The 16,891-nt window shown below is 39.8% G+C and overlaps 2 protein-coding genes and 1 long non-coding RNA gene across 4 annotated transcripts; all 3 read left to right on the top strand.

The window, feature by feature from the left end:
• The first annotated feature begins 93 nt into the window (after positions 1–93).
• LOC116927108 (brachyurin) lies at positions 94–1,728 on the top strand. Of its 2 annotated transcripts, XM_045177251.1 has the most exons (7): positions 94–257; positions 335–691; positions 751–846; positions 918–1,084; positions 1,162–1,387; positions 1,430–1,563; positions 1,638–1,728. In XM_045177251.1, the coding sequence occupies exons 1-7, from the start codon at positions 197–199 to the stop codon at positions 1,719–1,721; spliced, it is 1,125 nt and encodes a 374-aa protein (XP_045033186.1). In that variant the 5' UTR covers positions 94–196; the 3' UTR covers positions 1,722–1,728. The 2 variants fall into 2 exon arrangements, with proteins under 2 accessions (XP_045033186.1, XP_032789989.2); XM_032934098.2 differs by having other exon boundaries at positions 1,162–1,563.
• Positions 1,729–3,220: 1,492 nt separating this feature from the next.
• LOC116927090 lies at positions 3,221–10,857 on the top strand. Its single transcript, XM_032934080.2, has 23 exons — positions 3,221–3,479; positions 3,548–3,737; positions 3,805–3,983; positions 4,060–4,155; positions 4,226–4,383; positions 4,448–4,695; positions 4,779–4,866; positions 4,940–5,017; positions 6,108–6,291; positions 6,366–6,725; positions 6,791–6,886; positions 6,945–7,102; positions 7,161–7,516; positions 7,588–7,675; positions 7,757–7,846; positions 8,690–8,924; positions 9,093–9,291; positions 9,352–9,536; positions 9,608–9,703; positions 9,781–9,926; positions 9,999–10,273; positions 10,362–10,449; positions 10,517–10,857. Exons 1-23 carry the CDS (start codon positions 3,266–3,268, stop codon positions 10,640–10,642), a joined length of 3,933 nt encoding a protein of 1,310 aa, XP_032789971.2. The 5' UTR covers positions 3,221–3,265; the 3' UTR covers positions 10,643–10,857.
• A 752-nt stretch (positions 10,858–11,609) lies between these two features.
• Positions 11,610–15,838, top strand: LOC116934599. The gene is made up of 12 exons (XR_006649733.1): positions 11,610–12,048; positions 12,148–12,226; positions 12,294–12,443; positions 12,513–12,850; positions 12,912–13,026; positions 13,116–13,202; positions 13,308–13,455; positions 13,534–14,381; positions 14,444–14,683; positions 14,750–14,900; positions 14,967–15,081; positions 15,176–15,838. It is a non-coding gene; the product is annotated as an uncharacterized LOC116934599 (long non-coding RNA).
• The last annotated feature ends 1,053 nt before the right edge of the window (positions 15,839–16,891 follow it).

The raw sequence follows: 16,891 nt of genomic DNA, 5'->3' as shown, positions 1-16,891 counted from the left end.
ATCTTAATGAAAGGATCAACATGCTTTGATATACAACTTCTATTAATCCGACGTAAGCAAGTCTTTGAGCTACACCGAAAATCGAAAACTATTTAAGTCTCACGCTGGAAACGTGTGACAATTCATTCGAATTTCGGCACGTAGTTGAACAAACAACAACTTCTTTCTAAAAGAAACTTGACAGGAGAAGACAGCAATGAAAAAGCAGTTTCACTTTGCCTTTTTACTGGCCATTTTGGCTCTGGTCGTTGACGGAAGTAAATGCCGTTTGTCTTACTTAACAAGTTTTAATTGATTTTATATAAAATTTTATTTGTGTTTTCCTTGAAACTAGATCTTGCTACAGAATGCGGCGTGCCAAACCGATCGGCCAGGATAACAGGAGGAATCGAAACACTACCCAATGAATTCCCGTGGGTGGCTTATTTGCAAGTCTTCTTTTGGAGTGGAACTTCCGCACAGTGCGGAGGCACGCTTATCCATGAACGTTGGATCCTAACAGCTGCTCACTGCCTCTATGGCGTCGTCAACGTCACTGTTGTTCTGGGTGCTCACGATATCAACAGCCCAAGCAGTTTGGGAAGGCAAGAATTTTCCACCAAGAAGTGGACCAGTCATCCACTTTGGCGTTACGGTGACGTGGAAAACGATATCGCAGTTGTAGAACTGCCTGTAGCCGCCACCATGACAAGTAAACGCATTCTCGTTGATACTGTGAAAAATTAACTCTGCAAACTTTGATTGGCTTAGATGTTGTCAGACCGGCTTGTTTACCCTACTCGGACGATCCCAGGCTAGATGGCTCGACTGTGACCATCACAGGATGGGGAAACTACTCCAGTGACGGTACTTCATTTTAAATCTAGTAAATTTGTTCCTTCTTTTAAGTTTTTCGTTCTTCGCTGTTCCGGCCATAGTTAATAGTGGCGTCAGTCCAGTACTGCGGAGTATACGATCATCCGTCATCGATTCGTCAGGGACAACTGGTCTATGCCAGCAAAAAGCAGCTAGTGCGGGTGTTGGCCCTTTCCATGGCGATAAAATCATTTGCAGCGACTCGAGTTACAACCGCCATTTTTGTCATGTGATTTCTTCGCCATTGCTCGAATTCGTTTTGCCCCTTTAACCAAAGCAAAATAACAATTAATTTTTGTGGCACAGGGTGATGATGGAGGTCCAATGAATTATCACAATTCTTATTGGAATACTTTTACCGTTGTTGGTGTGGCATGGATAGGGGACCCGAGCGTTGATTGCTCCGTTTCGACCAAACCCAACATTTGTGCTCGGGTTAGCTTTTACGTCGACTGGATCCATGAAACAACCGGTATACCGCGTCTCCCTAAACCAACAACAACAACCACCACAACAACTACTACTACAACAACAACAACAACAACGCCAGCGCCAACAACAACAACGCCAGCGCCAACAACAACAACGCCAGCACCAACAGCAGCTTACTTTACCTGTGAAGGGAAACCTAGTGGATTGTATCCGAATCCAACGTGCACTTGTTGTAGCACTTTCTATAAATGTTCCAACGGCTACGCTTATCTTTACGTAAGTATTTTTTTTCTCTTAATGGTATGAAATATAGGTAAAACATTTTTTTTTTCTTCTTAATTGATTTACAGGATTGTCCTGATAGTGGGACGGTATTCGACCCAAGTCTTTTGGTTTGCGTTTTCCCTAGCAATTTGCCAGCATGCCAAACGTGATTGTAAGGTGAATACATATACTGTTGAATGAGATTCATGTTGTTTCACTATACTTACTATTTGTTTCTCTTTGTTGGTTTATCGCCAGAAAAAAAAAATTCCTCCACGCTGGTCATGATCAACGTGCACCATTTTTATGCAATTATAGTGTTAGCTTTATTCCTTGATGATACGTAAAATCATCTTCATTAATCAATTAGTTGTTGCTTCTGTCAAAAAATATATTCGAATTGTTTTCAAGTTGTTATTTTGTGGCCTTAAAAGTTAATAAAAATTCAAAGCAACTGCAAATTTAGTTGAGGGTACGTACCGGCTGCTTCCTGTAGAAGGACCAGCAGCCATTACTGCCTCCTGTTTTCAGGGGTGCAATATCTAGAAAAAAAACAAGTTATTATATTAGTATTTATTGAGGAAATTTTTGCTGCATGATTAACGTTAAGAGAATCATTGAAATTTCCAAATTTCCTGAAATTTGTCAATTAAAAACATTTTCAAATTCGCCTGCAACATTGCCAATTCGAACAACCAGTTAATAAAGAATCCAAATCAGTATGCTCATCTCATTGATTTGACGTGTTTCATTTATTCTTCGTACATCGTATCCGTCTTCATCGACGAAAAGGAATGCAATATCTACCACTACGACGTACTATGAGATAATCCTTCAAAATCCAAATGCCAATAGCAACAGCATAATGAAGGTGAAACCTTTTATCCAGAAAATATTACGAAAGGCGACAGTATTACCTAAAGGAAAGCAATGTCTTTTGGTCCAACCTAGCGTACTTCATTGTCGCTTGTGAGCTTATTAAAACTTACATTTGATTATTTAGCTGTTTGATTTATTGTGCACTGGTGCAAATGGTGCATTCAGAAAGTAATTCACATTAACATTTGTTTGTATTTTGAAAGAAACGTGGAACAATATTTTATGAAAATTATCAGCCTCGTCTGTAAGGGATTATAATTCCAAGAGCTGCACGTCATAGCTTTTGTCTTTTTACAATAGGTGAATTATTGGCTTAAACACATGGTAATCGACAATTGACGTCACAAGTTGGGTGATATCGGCCCGGTAAATCCACTGCCTCTTTTGCCATTTGAAAAAGAAAAGGTAAAAAAAAAATTCCCCTTTTCTATCGTGTGAAAACATATAATCATGAAAACTTAACAATCGGCTGAAGCGATTGACACGCCATATCCTGCACTAGTTGACTTATCAGGTCCACGCCATGGTACACAGATCACCAGATGACGCAAATGCATTTACTTCATTTTCTCGATTCTACCCTTGCTGGATTCTATTGGTCACACCTGTTATGCATTCCCTATTAAGCTTAGTTCTGTCATGGTTTAATAAGCTATTTATAATCATAAAAACGTTTAGGGGCGCAGCTATTGTGATAATGAATCAACAAACGAATGATACACCCTGCGCCCCTCCTCTGTTTCTTATTCCTCCAAGTAAATGTATAAATAAGCGGGTAGCACACCTGAGCATCGAAAGTCATCAGAACTAGAAAGCACAAATTAATAGAACAAACATGTTGTTTCATAACTCTAATCCAAATAGGACAGTACTAATTGTGATTTCATTTTGCTCACTTTTCGTATTTCGGTCAGCTCTAGTCAATGCTTCGTTCCTAAGGCAGACGTACAACCAGCCACAACAGCCTTGCATCGCCAATCGCCAATTGAGATCCTTTGCCCAGCAAGAGGAATTGACCGAAGACTATGTTGCCCCACTTGCAAACCAAGGTAATATAATCCCAAAGATCAGTGAGTTTGAAAAGATATATTAACACATTTTTCAAAATGGTACATAGATTTACAGTGCGGAGTTGCCAATAGTCCAGCGGCAGACACAAGGATCGTTGGTGGATCAGAAACACAACCCAATGAATATCCGTGGACCGTATTTTTAAACTTATATTTTTGGAGTGGAGACAGAGCTACGTGTACTGGGACACTTATCGGTTCCAGATGGATTCTAACTGCCGCTCATTGCACCTTTGGGTATCGCAACTTGAACTCGATAGCAAAATATAGAATTCCAATTTCATTAATACTAATTACTGTTTAGGGCTGTCAACGTATCAGTCATTTTAGGATCACACGACACGTCAATTGGGGACAATGAGCCTCATCGTCAAACATTTGTTGTATCCGCTCGCAACATCAAAACTCATCCGGATTACACGTTTGGCGAGGTGGAGGACGATATTGCTTTGGTAGAACTACCGCAAGATATCACCTATTCTAGTAATTAACGTTTTCCAGCAAACTCCAAAGCCCACGATAGATCAATCATTTAACCTCACATTTACGAAAACAACAGAATTCGTCCTGCCAGCCTGTCTTCCCTTTTCCGATGAGCCTGATCTAGTGGGAGAGCCAGTCATTCTAGTCGGATGGGGAAATTATTCTAGCACTCGTACAGCTTTTGATTATCGCACACGCAAGTTGCAAGGCCATAATTCTTTATTTCAAATTGTTGTATTTAGCCGATTCTGGTCTCAGTCCTCAATTGCGCCGAGTGCAGACATCTGTCATTTCTTCCTACGGCACTAACGGTCAATGCCAGCAAGAAGCTGGTAAAGGAGCATTTTCCGGCGATAAAATTATTTGTGGCGACGGATCGCAAGGCCATCGTTTTTGCTACGTAATTCACAAGTTTATCCTCTTCTAATTTACATGCAACATCTATGCTAAATTTGCAAAAACAGGGTGACGATGGCGGCCCGATGAACCACTACAACAACTTGACTGGAACGTACACTGTCGCTGGAGTGGCATGGGTTGGCGATGCAACTGTCAACTGCCAAAGCTCTGGATTGCCTACCCTTTACGCCCGCGTTCGCAATTATGTCGACTGGATTTACAATAATACCGATATTGCCCCAACTCCTAAACCGACAACAACGACCACCACTACGACAACAACGACAGAAGACCCAACAGTTTTCAGTTGCAGGTTTGCCCCCTCCCCCTTTTTTAAATGATGTCTTGATCAATTTCTTGAGCAAAAAAAATCTAAAAAAAAACTCAAAAATTTAGGAATAAGCCGGATGGTGTCTATGCCAATCCGTTCGACGACTGTTCCACCATTTTCTACATGTGCTCCAACTATATCAAATCAGAAATGGTAATTATTTAGCTCAAAATAATTGGTAACGATCAATTGGAAACTGTAATATCTATTCTCTCTGAAATTGCAGATTTGCCCGGATGCTGGTACAGTTTTTAACCCAGCTACATGCTATTGCGACTATCCCTATAACGTTCTGGCTTGTGGAGTCTAACGCCCATTTCGTACTTTCAATCTATAAATGTATGCAATTAAAAAAATGCTTTGAAATCAATCGTTTTCTCTGGCCTTCCTGTTCTCGAAATTTTTAGTTCTTACTGCAAGGTCGAATACATTCCAATTGCTAACTGTATTTGCGATATTTGATTAAGTTTTTCGTATTTTTTCCCTCTTATATAATGAATTAACCGCATAACGTTCCTCTTTTGTTTTTTAGATTTCGTAACAGTCCATACCCCGTTAGCCCCGCCCCTGCTTTTAAGGTGCCCTCGTGGTGACGTGGCTCTCAGTTGAGCAACATTTTTTTCCTTTAAACAAATATGCCCTTCAATTTTGAAGGTTGATTTCTGTGCAAAGGTGGAGTTATCCTGTAAACGGTAAGTTTTCCTTGCATAATTAATGTCAGGAACAGATTCTGCAATAACAAATTTGTCATGAACATTTCTTGTGATGAATCACACAACTATAAGGCCCTTCTCAATACGATTTACATAACCGATTCCAAAATCGCTATACTTTTTCCTCCATGTTATCTACAATCATGATGTCAATCTTGTCTGTTTTTTCATTCTTATCTGTTTGTTTACAGTAACCAAGTCTCAGATCCTGTAAAAGCTGACAACAGGATCTTAGGTTCAGTAAAATGGAGCCAAAGATTGGGAAATAGGAGAGATTAGTTGACTTGCCGATGATATTTGAAGGATGCCTAATTAATCTTCAGATTATAGCTCAATCCATGCAGTCAGGGTAATGCCATTGTGTAAGATCAACAGCTCATAAAACTTTACACACATTGCATAAATCATGTGATGGATTTAATAAAAGGTGAGAATGAGGCCTAGGTGCCTGTGCCAACTGGAAGATGAAATATGACCGTCGAATTGTCTTAATGAGATCATCGAATCCTTAAGACCTTCACCTTAATTCGTCGGTATGTATCATGACACTAATGTCGTTGTAACATGCAACGATAAGAATTCTACTGATGTTAAATTGCATTCCTTCGTCAGATTCCGTATATATATAAACGTCCGCACTTCAGTAACCCAAAAAAAAACTGGATTCCATTCCTTCGTTAGCTACATATCGAGAATTGGATCTATTCCTGCAAATTTTCTGTATCACCGAAAATGAAGCTGGCCTTTCTAGTCTTTTTCCTTGCAACTTTGCTTGCTGCTGTCCTCGGACAAACAGGAGAATTTTATCCGTGTAAAGCGGATGTGTTTTCTGCTCGAGCAGTCTTATTGCACCAGGAGCCTAAAGGTTTGTTTTGATCGAAAAACTTGAAATAACATTAATTAGCATCAAGAGATTTCCTTTACTTTTATGTTTATCAGTCAACGTACAGTGTGGTATTGCTAATCAAATGAGTTCACGCATCGTCGCTGGCTCGGTGGTGACTCCCAACGAGTTTCCCTGGATGGCCTTTCTGCGAATTACTTTTTGGAGTGGAGATTCGGCTATGTGTGGAGGTACGGTCATCGACGGTCGCTGGATCTTAACGGCCGCCCACTGCACATTCGGCGCCGTTAGCATTACTGTCATTTTGGGCGCTCACGACATTACCCTGAGCAGCAGCGATGCCAACCGACAAGAGTTTACCAGTCACAAGTGGATTGTTCATCCGTCCTGGAGTTATGGCGATGTGGAGAATGACATAGCAATCATTGAACTACCTTTCCCTGCAACCTTCTCTGGTATGCCTTTAATCAAATTTGATTTACATTTCTTTTAAAGTTGACCGTCTGAACATTTTCCAAAGAATATGTCCGACCGGCTTGTCTTCCATATGTGGATGATCCTAACCAACTTGGCAACCCAGTCACGCTCCTTGGGTGGGGCAATTATTCCAGCATTCGTAAGTCAATTCAAAATATTTTCGTTACTTTTAAAATAACTAGGATTTCTTGCATCAGCTGATAGCGGATTTAGCACTTATTTGAGAAAAACTTTGACGACGGTCATATCGTCAGCGGGCACAACTGGCCAGTGTCAACAGCAATCAGGAGTGGGATCTTTTTCTGGCGACAAAATCATTTGCAGCGATGGATCTCAAGGCCGCCGTTTCTGCTACGTAATTCATAACATATTTTTTCTATGTTTTGCTTGAAAATTAACTAGTGAAATGTCAGGGCGATGATGGTGGACCGATGAACTTTTACGATTCGTACTGGGGAACGTACTCTGTTGTCGGTATCGCCTGGATAGGCGACAAGAGCAGCGATTGCCAAAATTCACGGCTGCCCAACATCTACACTCGAGTCAGTTACTACGTCAACTGGATTTACAACAATACAGACATCGTGCCAACTCCCAGACCTGTCACAACGACGACTACAACCACGACGACTACAACCACGACAACGACACGACCTACAACAACGACACGACCTACAACAACTACCCCGACCACTACTCCAACAACGACCCCGACAACCACTACGACTACACCGACCCCAACGAGCTATCCATCCGGATTTGATTGCAAGTATGTCTAGTAGCATAGATTCGGTGCATGTTGGCTTGATTTAGAGTTGCATTAATTTAAATGAATGGCAGAGGGAAACCGAACGGAGTATATCCTAATCCGTGGGACGATTGTTCTCGAACATTCTTTTATTGCTCCAACGAATTCGTCTACGAATACGTGAGTAGAATGTTGATTATAAACGAAAGGAATTTTGAAGCTATTGTGATTGCACAATAACAACATGCTCAATGTCTGTAGGTATGTCCGGATGCTGGAACCGTTTTCAATGAAGTGCTGTGCGAATGCGACTATACAGAGAATGTGGCCGGATGTTGGGACGAGGTAAAAGGATAAATTTCGTTTGACACGATATTCTAGCATCAGCGAACCGAAGAATTTACCTTTTACATGATTTAACAACTAGATTATCTTTGTTTTCCATATTGTATTAAACATTCGGCTGATATTTAAACTTATTAGTCAATCGGCCAACTAAAACTACGTTAAAAGTCTCCTTCAAGATATTGAAGATACCCGAATTTTGAAACGTAATCAGTATGTATTCTTATGTTTTATCCAAACAAAGCATATATGTGTGCACGGTAGATGCGATAAATTCCAACCTGATATTTACTTGTCGGGCCACACGGTTTACTGCTGAATGGCGTTCCAATTTCGTTGATTTTTCTCCCCCCTTGACAAACGTGTTTATTATGAGCTAAAGCTACGCTGATTATGCCTTAAAGTTTAAACATAGCTCCGGCGATGAAATGACTTTCGAAATCGGTTTCTAGCGGCTCCTGGCCTATATTTGCTATACTGATATCTCGACAAGGCATTTACAATCAAGGCATCACAAAAGGAATCTTAAAGAAAAGCCAAGGCCTAGACACTTTGAAATCCTTGATTTGTTTTGTATTTAACACTATCTGAAGCCTTGAACGGCGTATCTAATTTACCTACGGGGATAATTTCAAATGCTTCCTAGCCATCAGTACAATTTTAAGGTGAGAATTCATGTTGTAATATTTACTTTGTTGCTGAAGTTTCCCTTTTGTTCTTTACAGTTTGTCTTATCAACTTGACAGGTGACATTTAAGGATTCGGCAGTGGGTGCTCTTTATCCTATTGCCTATTCTGAACTATGCCCCGCATGGCAGTAATCAAACTCACAACGCTAGTATAAATTAGAAGACGACTGCGTTATCGAACTCATTGTGGGCTGAAACATTCGATCGACACAGAAAAAAGCGCAAGTCAATCATGTTGTCGAACCAACGAGTCGTTTTGACTCTCTTCGCCTATTTCATCTTCGCTTCAATTTACGTCGAAGCTTTCAACAGCAGGGTGACGCAATGTCCAGCATTTGCTCTTAGTTCAATTATGTCAACGCGATCTTCGAGGTATCACCTACCAGTCAAATCAGGTAAGACGGCGTTCATCATTACGTTACATGGTAATTGTTTTTGAGACGAGTTTGTTACGTCGAGCTAAGTTTAATCGGCACTGCGTCTGATAAGTTTATTAATGGATCGTTCGTATTAGTTCAAATCGTGAATGATTATAGTAAAATCAAACGGTAATGATATTTTAGAGTCGCCCGAAAAATCCCAACAACCTGAATCGTTGTCCAACAAGGATGAGAGGATCGTCGGTGGCCAGGAAACGACTCCCAACGAGTTTGGTTTCATGGCTTATTTGGAAGTGGAATTCTGGAACGGCGATGTTGCCAAGTGCGGTGGAACACTCATCAGTGAACGTTGGATCTTGACGGCTGCTCATTGCACAGTCGGGTATTCATGTTTAAAACGCTTTTCGTACCAGTTAATCGTATGAAAATGTTTTGAAAATAGTGCCGTTAAAGTCGCAGTTTCGTTGGGAGCCCATGATGTCAGTCCTGGCAGCACTGATCAACATCGAGTAATATTCAATCTGGAAGGTGCAGCTGCCCAGTCTATCAATTATCCTGGATGGTTTATCGGCAAGGTGGAAGATGACATTTCTCTCATCAAGTTGCCACAAGACGTCGTTCTTAATCGTACGTAAAAAAGCAATGGTTAAATCGATCTTTTAGGCGCATTTATGTGACTTGGTTTTTTCTTTTTCTAGAATGGATCAAACCGACAAGATTGCCTTATTCAGACGATCCTGATCAAGTTGGCGACCCAGTTCTGTTGACTGGATGGGGAAATTACTCCAGCACACGTATTGTCAAATCAAACTTATAATAACTGTCAACGCATCAAAAATTAACACGATCAATTCTATCGATATTCTTGCAGCTGACAGCGGATTAAGTCCTGTTCTCCGTCAAGTTGGCACCACAGTAATTTCGCACTCGACTTGCGAAGCAACTGCCAGTCAGGGCTCTTTTTCCAACGACAAAATTATCTGCGGAGATGGAACACAAGGACGCCGCTACTGTTACGTAATGGACTTTAAACATTTGTAATACCTATTTGATCCGCCAACTTCTGTTTCTTTACGATGAAACGAAAAGGGAGATGATGGTGGCCCAATGAACGACTACCGAGAAGATGAACAGGAATGGTTTGTTATTGGCGTTGCTTGGTTCGGTGATAAGACCAGCGATTGCCAGAGTTCCGGCAAACCCAACCTGTATGCCCGAGTCAGTAGCTACGTCGACTGGATCCACAACCAGACGGGTATCCCACCACGCCAAAGACCGACCACTACCACCCCAACCACCACTGAGCGAACAACGCCAACGACACCGACAACGACGACCGAAGACCCCAATGTATTCAGCTGCAGGTAAGGACATTTTTAAGTATTGGTTTTCATTCACTTCCATTCACTTAGAAGCAAAATTTTAATGGTGGCATTTCGTCGAAATGATTAGAAACCGAGAAAACGGTCTTTACCCGGTCCCGGATGTCCAGTGTACCAAATACTTTTATTACTGCTCCAACGGGATGGCTTATCTTTATGTAAGTATTTTCATAATATTATTTTTTAAGTGTTGGTTCACTGGTCAATTGTTTCCTGTATCTTTAGGATTGCCCTGTTGCTGGTACCATCTTCTATTATGAGGCGTGCGTCTGTGAATATCCCGCCAACGTTCCCGGCTGCTACGGTTACGTTCCGGAGCCCTTCGCCAACGCTCTAAAGCGAAAGTTTTGAATTTAACAACATCTGGAAGAGTTGTTATAATCTACGGTGTGCTTTAAAAATTGCAGATAATTATTTGTCAATTTCTGTTATATAAGTGCAGAATCGGCGAATATTGGATTGGCAATGACATGTAAAACTATATACTAATTTTCTTAAACGCTTGTCATAGATAGTTGTTGAATATGGTGTGGTTTAAACGGAAAAGAAAATTGCAATATTCAGTTCGTTAAGGCTCTTCTCGTGTTCAACAGAGTACTAGTTTAAAATTTAGCTTAATTTTTAAAAAATACGTATCCGCTTCAAGGTAAAAATGTCGGTTTTACGTGGGTGCTTTGTATCAGATGGAAGAAAAACGGGCAGACACGAACGTGACATCAGTCCGATAAACATCAAGATAAAATGAATCAGTATTAGATCACGATAGAGATAAGGCCGCTGCTGCCTTCTACTCTGTTACTAGTTACTCACAATATAAAACGAAATATTTTATGACTGGCATGTTTTCTTTTATCGTTGAAAAAACAAAGTGGCCATGCTTATGAAGAATATCCGGAGAAAAACACGTTATTGCAAGGGTTCGCTAGATGGTGCCATGGACACGACGTTGAACTAAAAAGGAACAAAATTAATTTTCGTAGGGCTTTGTTTTCTTTTCGTCTTCGTCTTCTCGTCAATCTCTTTTTTTTTAAATTCTGGTTCAAGTAAACTCTTGCGCTTGCAGTTACTTCTCTTTCGTAAATCATAAGGCTTTGTGTACATAGATTTAAAGAAAAATAATAAGAAAGTGCACTTGTGAAAGTACCCTTAGTTCGGTTTTGGTTTAACCTCAATTTAACAAACGATTTGAAGCATCCATGTGTGTTATCACAGACTAAGAATAGATTTGATTCATGGTCTCTGGTGTTATCTATGACATGTTTCAAAATGACAAGCTCACTACTGATTTCTGGAGAGTGTTATAGGTAAACAGTTTTCGTAACCTTTTCCTTAACAAATGCCACATGTCTTGGCACTGTCTAGTTGACATACAATTACTGTCTTAAACACATTTATTTTTCATGTTTATTCCCCTAAAAGATATCAATGGAACTTCCAGTTATTTCCTCAAAAGGAAATTCAGTTGGATGAGCACCACAGTTCCTTTAGTTTTCATTTAACAGATGCAATTAAATCAGCATTACACACCCGCAACTAATAAAGATGATGGGCAGAGACCTTTCTGAAGCATCTGAATAGTGGTAGCTATTGCAGCAAAATATTTTGTTCCAATAAGGGCCTCTTTCCTTATTGTGATGAAATATTTCTTTTCGTTACACATGTCTTTATTGTCCATGTTTCTTTGTATAATTAAATCCATCCCCCCCTTGAAAAATCCTCAATTAAAACACTGGTGTCAACTTGAGAAAAATCTTAAAGTAAGTACAAATCAAATATTTTCATTCTCTGCAATTGCCTTGCAAAATAACAAAACAATGTGTGCTACATGCTTTATTTTCTCTTTTTTTTTTTGGTAGGTCCAGTCTGCTTTTGAACTTCAAATGTGCTTAATCATTGAGTGTATTGTTGCCAGAATTTTATACAAGATAATTTTGGGTAGGCAAATTCTTGGATTTCATGTTACATTGTGATTTCCATTTTGTGACTTATGTTTTTTCATTAGAAGTATTGTTTTGCACCCCAAGAATGGACAAAAAAATATGCTTTATTTCCTATTAAATTCAGGATTTGATTTACCAATTCATAGTAAAGTGATATTTGTTGGATATGTGCCTAATTACAGATGACTTGGTGTACACTTCACCTTGCATAGGTGAGCTTCATGGTGTAACAGTATAAAAACCTTAATCTGCAGAATATTCATTAGTTACTATTTTCCCAGGTTTTCATTCTTGCCTCACGGTTGTGCGCATCATTTTTTGTCTAGATGAGGACAAACTGTAGCAAAAACAGTCATTTGAATTCATTCGAGAAGCGATCTGAGCTACCGTGTTGCAATTAGCGGAACAGGATACAATATCTACCAATAAGTGTATTTAAAATCAACCAGTTAACTAGTAAGTAATCTTTCAAATTGGATTGACGAAGTCTTTCCTAGCACCCGTCCTCAAGATTCCTGCGAGGCGAAATTCAGCACACGATAGTGAAGAGTTGGACAACAAATAGTTGGAAATGGCGACCGAAAATTTCACGATTCTTTCATTTTTCTCACATGTTATGGTATTTTTGTCAAAAAGAATTGAGTGCATACCCGGACTTCCTTAACCTAATTCTCATTTAGCAGGAAAAGGTTGAAACAGTTGCGGATGAAGAGGAAATTGCCGGAAAACCGGCCTATTCCAATGATAATGCATCTGGGCCGAGTCTGCGAAGAGAAAAACCCCTTGTCTTAACTAGTAAGCCCTCTCGACATTTAACAAACAAAAAGATACACTCATAGATTTGCTTAAACATTCTTTGTTTCTAAAATTTATTTTGACACCAGGAAAAGGCAAAAGGGAGACATTGTTCCTCTGCTACTTCTGGGGCCCACCGTCGCCGAAAGAAAATCACCTCGTCTCGGTGATGGCAGGTGATGGTTAGGTTATCCAAAATCGCCACCAGTTTTTCTTTACTTTATAGATTTTTTCGTCTTAGAGATTATATCACAATTCTTTTATTTTCATTTCCGTTGTAGGAAAATGAACTATTGTGGGTCTGGATCTTGATGTCAAGGAATGTTGGATGTATTCCCCAGTGAGCGTAGATCAATTTCGAGGATACGTAGCAAAGGGCTTCATGTAAGTATGAAGCCCCAAATCACAAAGTCATAGTTACGATTCCAGGTAGACAATAGCTGAAAGCTCATGAGGGGTCAGCAAACTCATTCTTTTTCATCCTTATTTTTAATCTGTTGTTGTCAGGTGTTCGCCATTGTAGTAATTGGCATGAACTTGTAACACCTTCACTGCTGAATCTTATCATTGGTAAGTTTTTCAACATTATTTGAATTTTGCAGAAATATTACTGAGAAGGAATCCTACTTAATCATACAAGTATTTCTGTCCAGTGAGTCTCGGAAGATTATCGCGCACGCAAAGAGAAATAGACAAATTTAATTAATTTTTCTAACATATTTTATCAAACCATTTGCCTGAGACAGTTGTAGGTCATCCACTATTGAAACTGAACTGGTAGAAACTTGGGGAGTGGTGCAGGAGCAATACCACACGTTGAAGAACAACAGCACACAGCCAGCCCATGCACAATACCGCACGTTTAATGTATACGCATACTATTTCTCGTGCTTTTGTGCTATTTTGCCAATTGATTCTCTGGTGTCATCTGCCGATTGACTTTGTCTATTTATCCGCTTTGCGCTTTTACTTAACACCATAGAAATAGAATTAACAAATTCACGTAAATGCACTTCTCCCATTAAAAAACTCCAAGCAATTCTTTTAAAAACTTTATTTGTGGTTATAAATTGCAACACAAGATGGCGCTGCTTTTTCTCAGTATTTGACTGTTTGTGTCGAATCTGTGTGCGAATGTTTGTTAACTGTGTTAAAATTCGATATAAACTGATTGTGTCATCTACTTTTGAGTGTTTTCAATCTTTTATGTGATATTCAAGTGAAGAACATCAAATGGATAATTGGTGTGCAATGGCTAAATTTTTGAACAGCTATGCCAGCTGCTGAATTGTGAAAAACTGTTTGCAACCAACTACTTTTGCATTCAATCAAGTTATTCTAACACTAATTGAGAGGTATTAGTTTTATATTTCGCCATTCAGAATCCAATTGCCAAGATTCTGCTTTTAACAAGTAGCTTGTGAAACCTATAAATGGTAAAGGATGTCGCCTAAGGAGAAAGGTTACGAATAACACAAATCCTATGGTTTAAATACCATCATCTCATTCTGACGTCCTTAATCCATTCAACAATTCATCTCAGCTGTTATTTGACAAGTGCACTGTATTTTTTGTCAGCAATCATTAACCATCACCATTTCAGCAACCTTCTTCTCACTTCTAGTGAGCCTCTCAAGTGACCAGATTTTGTGTTGAGGTGAGTTATTAGACTTGTATTTTGACAGTCAGTATCAAATTTCCATGATTCTGCTTTTACTCCTAGCTCGTGGAACTAAAAGTGCAAAGGGTGCTGGCCCTGATGGATTTGACAAGTGCACCGTATGCTGTGTTTGCAACCATTAACTACCACCATTTCAGCAATCATCTCATCATTTCTACTGAACCTTTTGTGTGAAAGGATTTTGTGTTCAGAGGTGAGTTATTAGACTTGTATTTTGGCGGTCACTATCAAATTGGCATGATTCTGCATTCGTTTCTAGTTCGTGGAACTTAAAATGCAAAGGATACTGGCCCTGAAGGAAAGTCATCAACGATGCAAAATTTGTGGATTGGAATATCTCATGTATAGGTTCTTTTAGCCACTCATCATTTCATGTAAGTTTCAGTTTCGTAAAACCAGCCTGTACCTCTATATTGTGTTGCCAATGGTTAACAACCACTATTTCAAAAGTCTCCTTTTCATTTCTAGTTTGCCAACCAACACACGTCTTTGGCTCGCCCGTCACCCCATCTTCAGCTCGCCCGTCGCCCCGTCTTCGCCTCGCCCGTCGCCCCGTCTTCGCCTCGCCCGTCGCCCCGTCTTCGCCTCGCCCGTCACCCCGTCTTTGGCTCGCCCGTCGCCCCGTCTTCGCCTCGCCCGTCGCCCCGTCTTCGCCTCGCCCGTCGCCCCGTCTTCGCCTCGTCATCGCCCCGTCTTTGTTGGTATCGTTGTATTTAGTAATGTGTTTGTGCTAATTAACCCGTTGGCTGCCACCCACTTTGATCCCCTTTTTTTTTTAGCTTGTTAGGGTCCGGCAGCGCTGTTCTACCCAATGGTCTATATGCCATGGGTGGGACAGTTGCACAAGCCGTGTGGCTCAAAGTCGATCGTCGAGGCAATGCACCATTAGGAACTCCCCCCTTGTCGATGCGGTGATGGTTGCCTGGGGTGTGCATTCCCGTAACGGCTTCCATCATCGTGTCAGCCCGGACTTGTCTTCGGACAAGTCCCCCTTGGTCGTGATCCCTCTGATGGCGATGTAGATAGCGTAGTTGTAGTGGCGTGGCAGCCAACGGGTTAGTTAAGTGTATTTGTGTATGTATTGTATATGTGTTGTATTGTATTGTGAAATGTAAAACGTAGTGGTGGAATTGTGGGTGGAAGGAGGGACAATAAATTATTTTATCTAATTTCATTTTCGCATTTATTTATAAACCTAGTCTAAGCTGGGAATTGAACACAAGAACTTTAGCACAGTACTCAAATGCTTTACCATTGAGCTAACAGGGATGCATTTATAAACTCTATGAATTTCTTAATAATCTTGTTTGCAGTGCTTACGTCGATAGGCATTCAAATGTCAATCCAGATATATATAATTATCCATGGCATAAGAGTAGAAGACTCGTTTGTGAACATGAAGATGATTAGTTCGAATCCCAGCTAAGTATTATACATACTTGGTAATTTTTTGTCAAATTAAGGCAACATACATCCACTTGCATCATAATTATTATCATGGTGATCTACGAATATCTGTACCCATATAAATTGCACAGAGTCGGGACTCGAACTTCATACCTTTGATGTATCAAACCTATGCTCTACCACTGAGCTATAGATGATATTATGAAGTATCCTAGTAACCTTATAAATTTAGGGAGCAACTTCAGGACTTAGAAAAATTTTTGAATGATTGCCCTTCCTCCTTTGTGTGACAAAGAACTAACATTTTAATAAATGCAATCCTTTTGACTTTTTCTGGGTTCGAACCAGAGACTTTTGCCATCTCAGGCAGAACTTTTACTATTTCGCCGTTTGCTACAATAAATTTACCACCATTCTTTCACGCTATTTGAGGACACCAAGAGTTTTTGAGATAATTTCAGAACTAACGATGCATTTATGTTACTAAGTTATTCGGTATAAGAATAACTTCCAACAGATGTTTAACAGAATGTATTCCGTAAGTTTTGTGCACAACTTACTCCACCTTTTGTAAATCAAACTTAAAATTCATTTTTTTAAGTAAATGCTTCCTTAACCTTAATTACCATTTCTCAACGTACCTTTTAGAAACATTCGCAAAGATAAGTTAGCCTAATTTGCAAAGCCATTCGTAAAGTTTCATCATGGAAATTTCCAGATAAATGATTTAATTACTCACCTTTACATCAGCCAAGTACATGGAGGTTAATCCTTCCT

Source organism: Daphnia magna, linkage group LG7 (genome assembly GCF_020631705.1).
Source record: "Daphnia magna isolate NIES linkage group LG7, ASM2063170v1.1, whole genome shotgun sequence".
Lineage (NCBI taxonomy): Eukaryota > Metazoa > Arthropoda > Branchiopoda > Diplostraca > Daphniidae > Daphnia > Daphnia magna.
Note: the sequence above shows the minus strand (reverse complement) of the source record. Positions and strands in the feature narration are given on the sequence as shown.

Bases quoted from the DNA above. Each gene is read 5' to 3' on its own strand.
- LOC116927108 (XM_032934098.2), top strand. From the start codon at position 197: ATGAAAAAGCAGTTTCACTTTGCCTTTTTACTGGCCATTTTGGCTCTG. The intron at 1,085-1,161 runs GTGATTTCTTCG...TTTGTGGCACAG, and splicing joins ACAACCGCCATTTTTGTCAT to GGTGATGATGGAGGTCCAAT. The intron at 1,564-1,637 runs GTAAGTATTTTT...ATTGATTTACAG, and splicing joins ACGGCTACGCTTATCTTTAC to GATTGTCCTGATAGTGGGAC.
- LOC116927090 (XM_032934080.2), top strand. From the start codon at position 3,266: ATGTTGTTTCATAACTCTAATCCAAATAGGACAGTACTAATTGTGATT. The intron at 4,156-4,225 runs GTACAGCTTTTG...TGTTGTATTTAG, and splicing joins GGGAAATTATTCTAGCACTC to CCGATTCTGGTCTCAGTCCT. The intron at 7,517-7,587 runs GTATGTCTAGTA...AATGAATGGCAG, and splicing joins CCATCCGGATTTGATTGCAA to AGGGAAACCGAACGGAGTAT.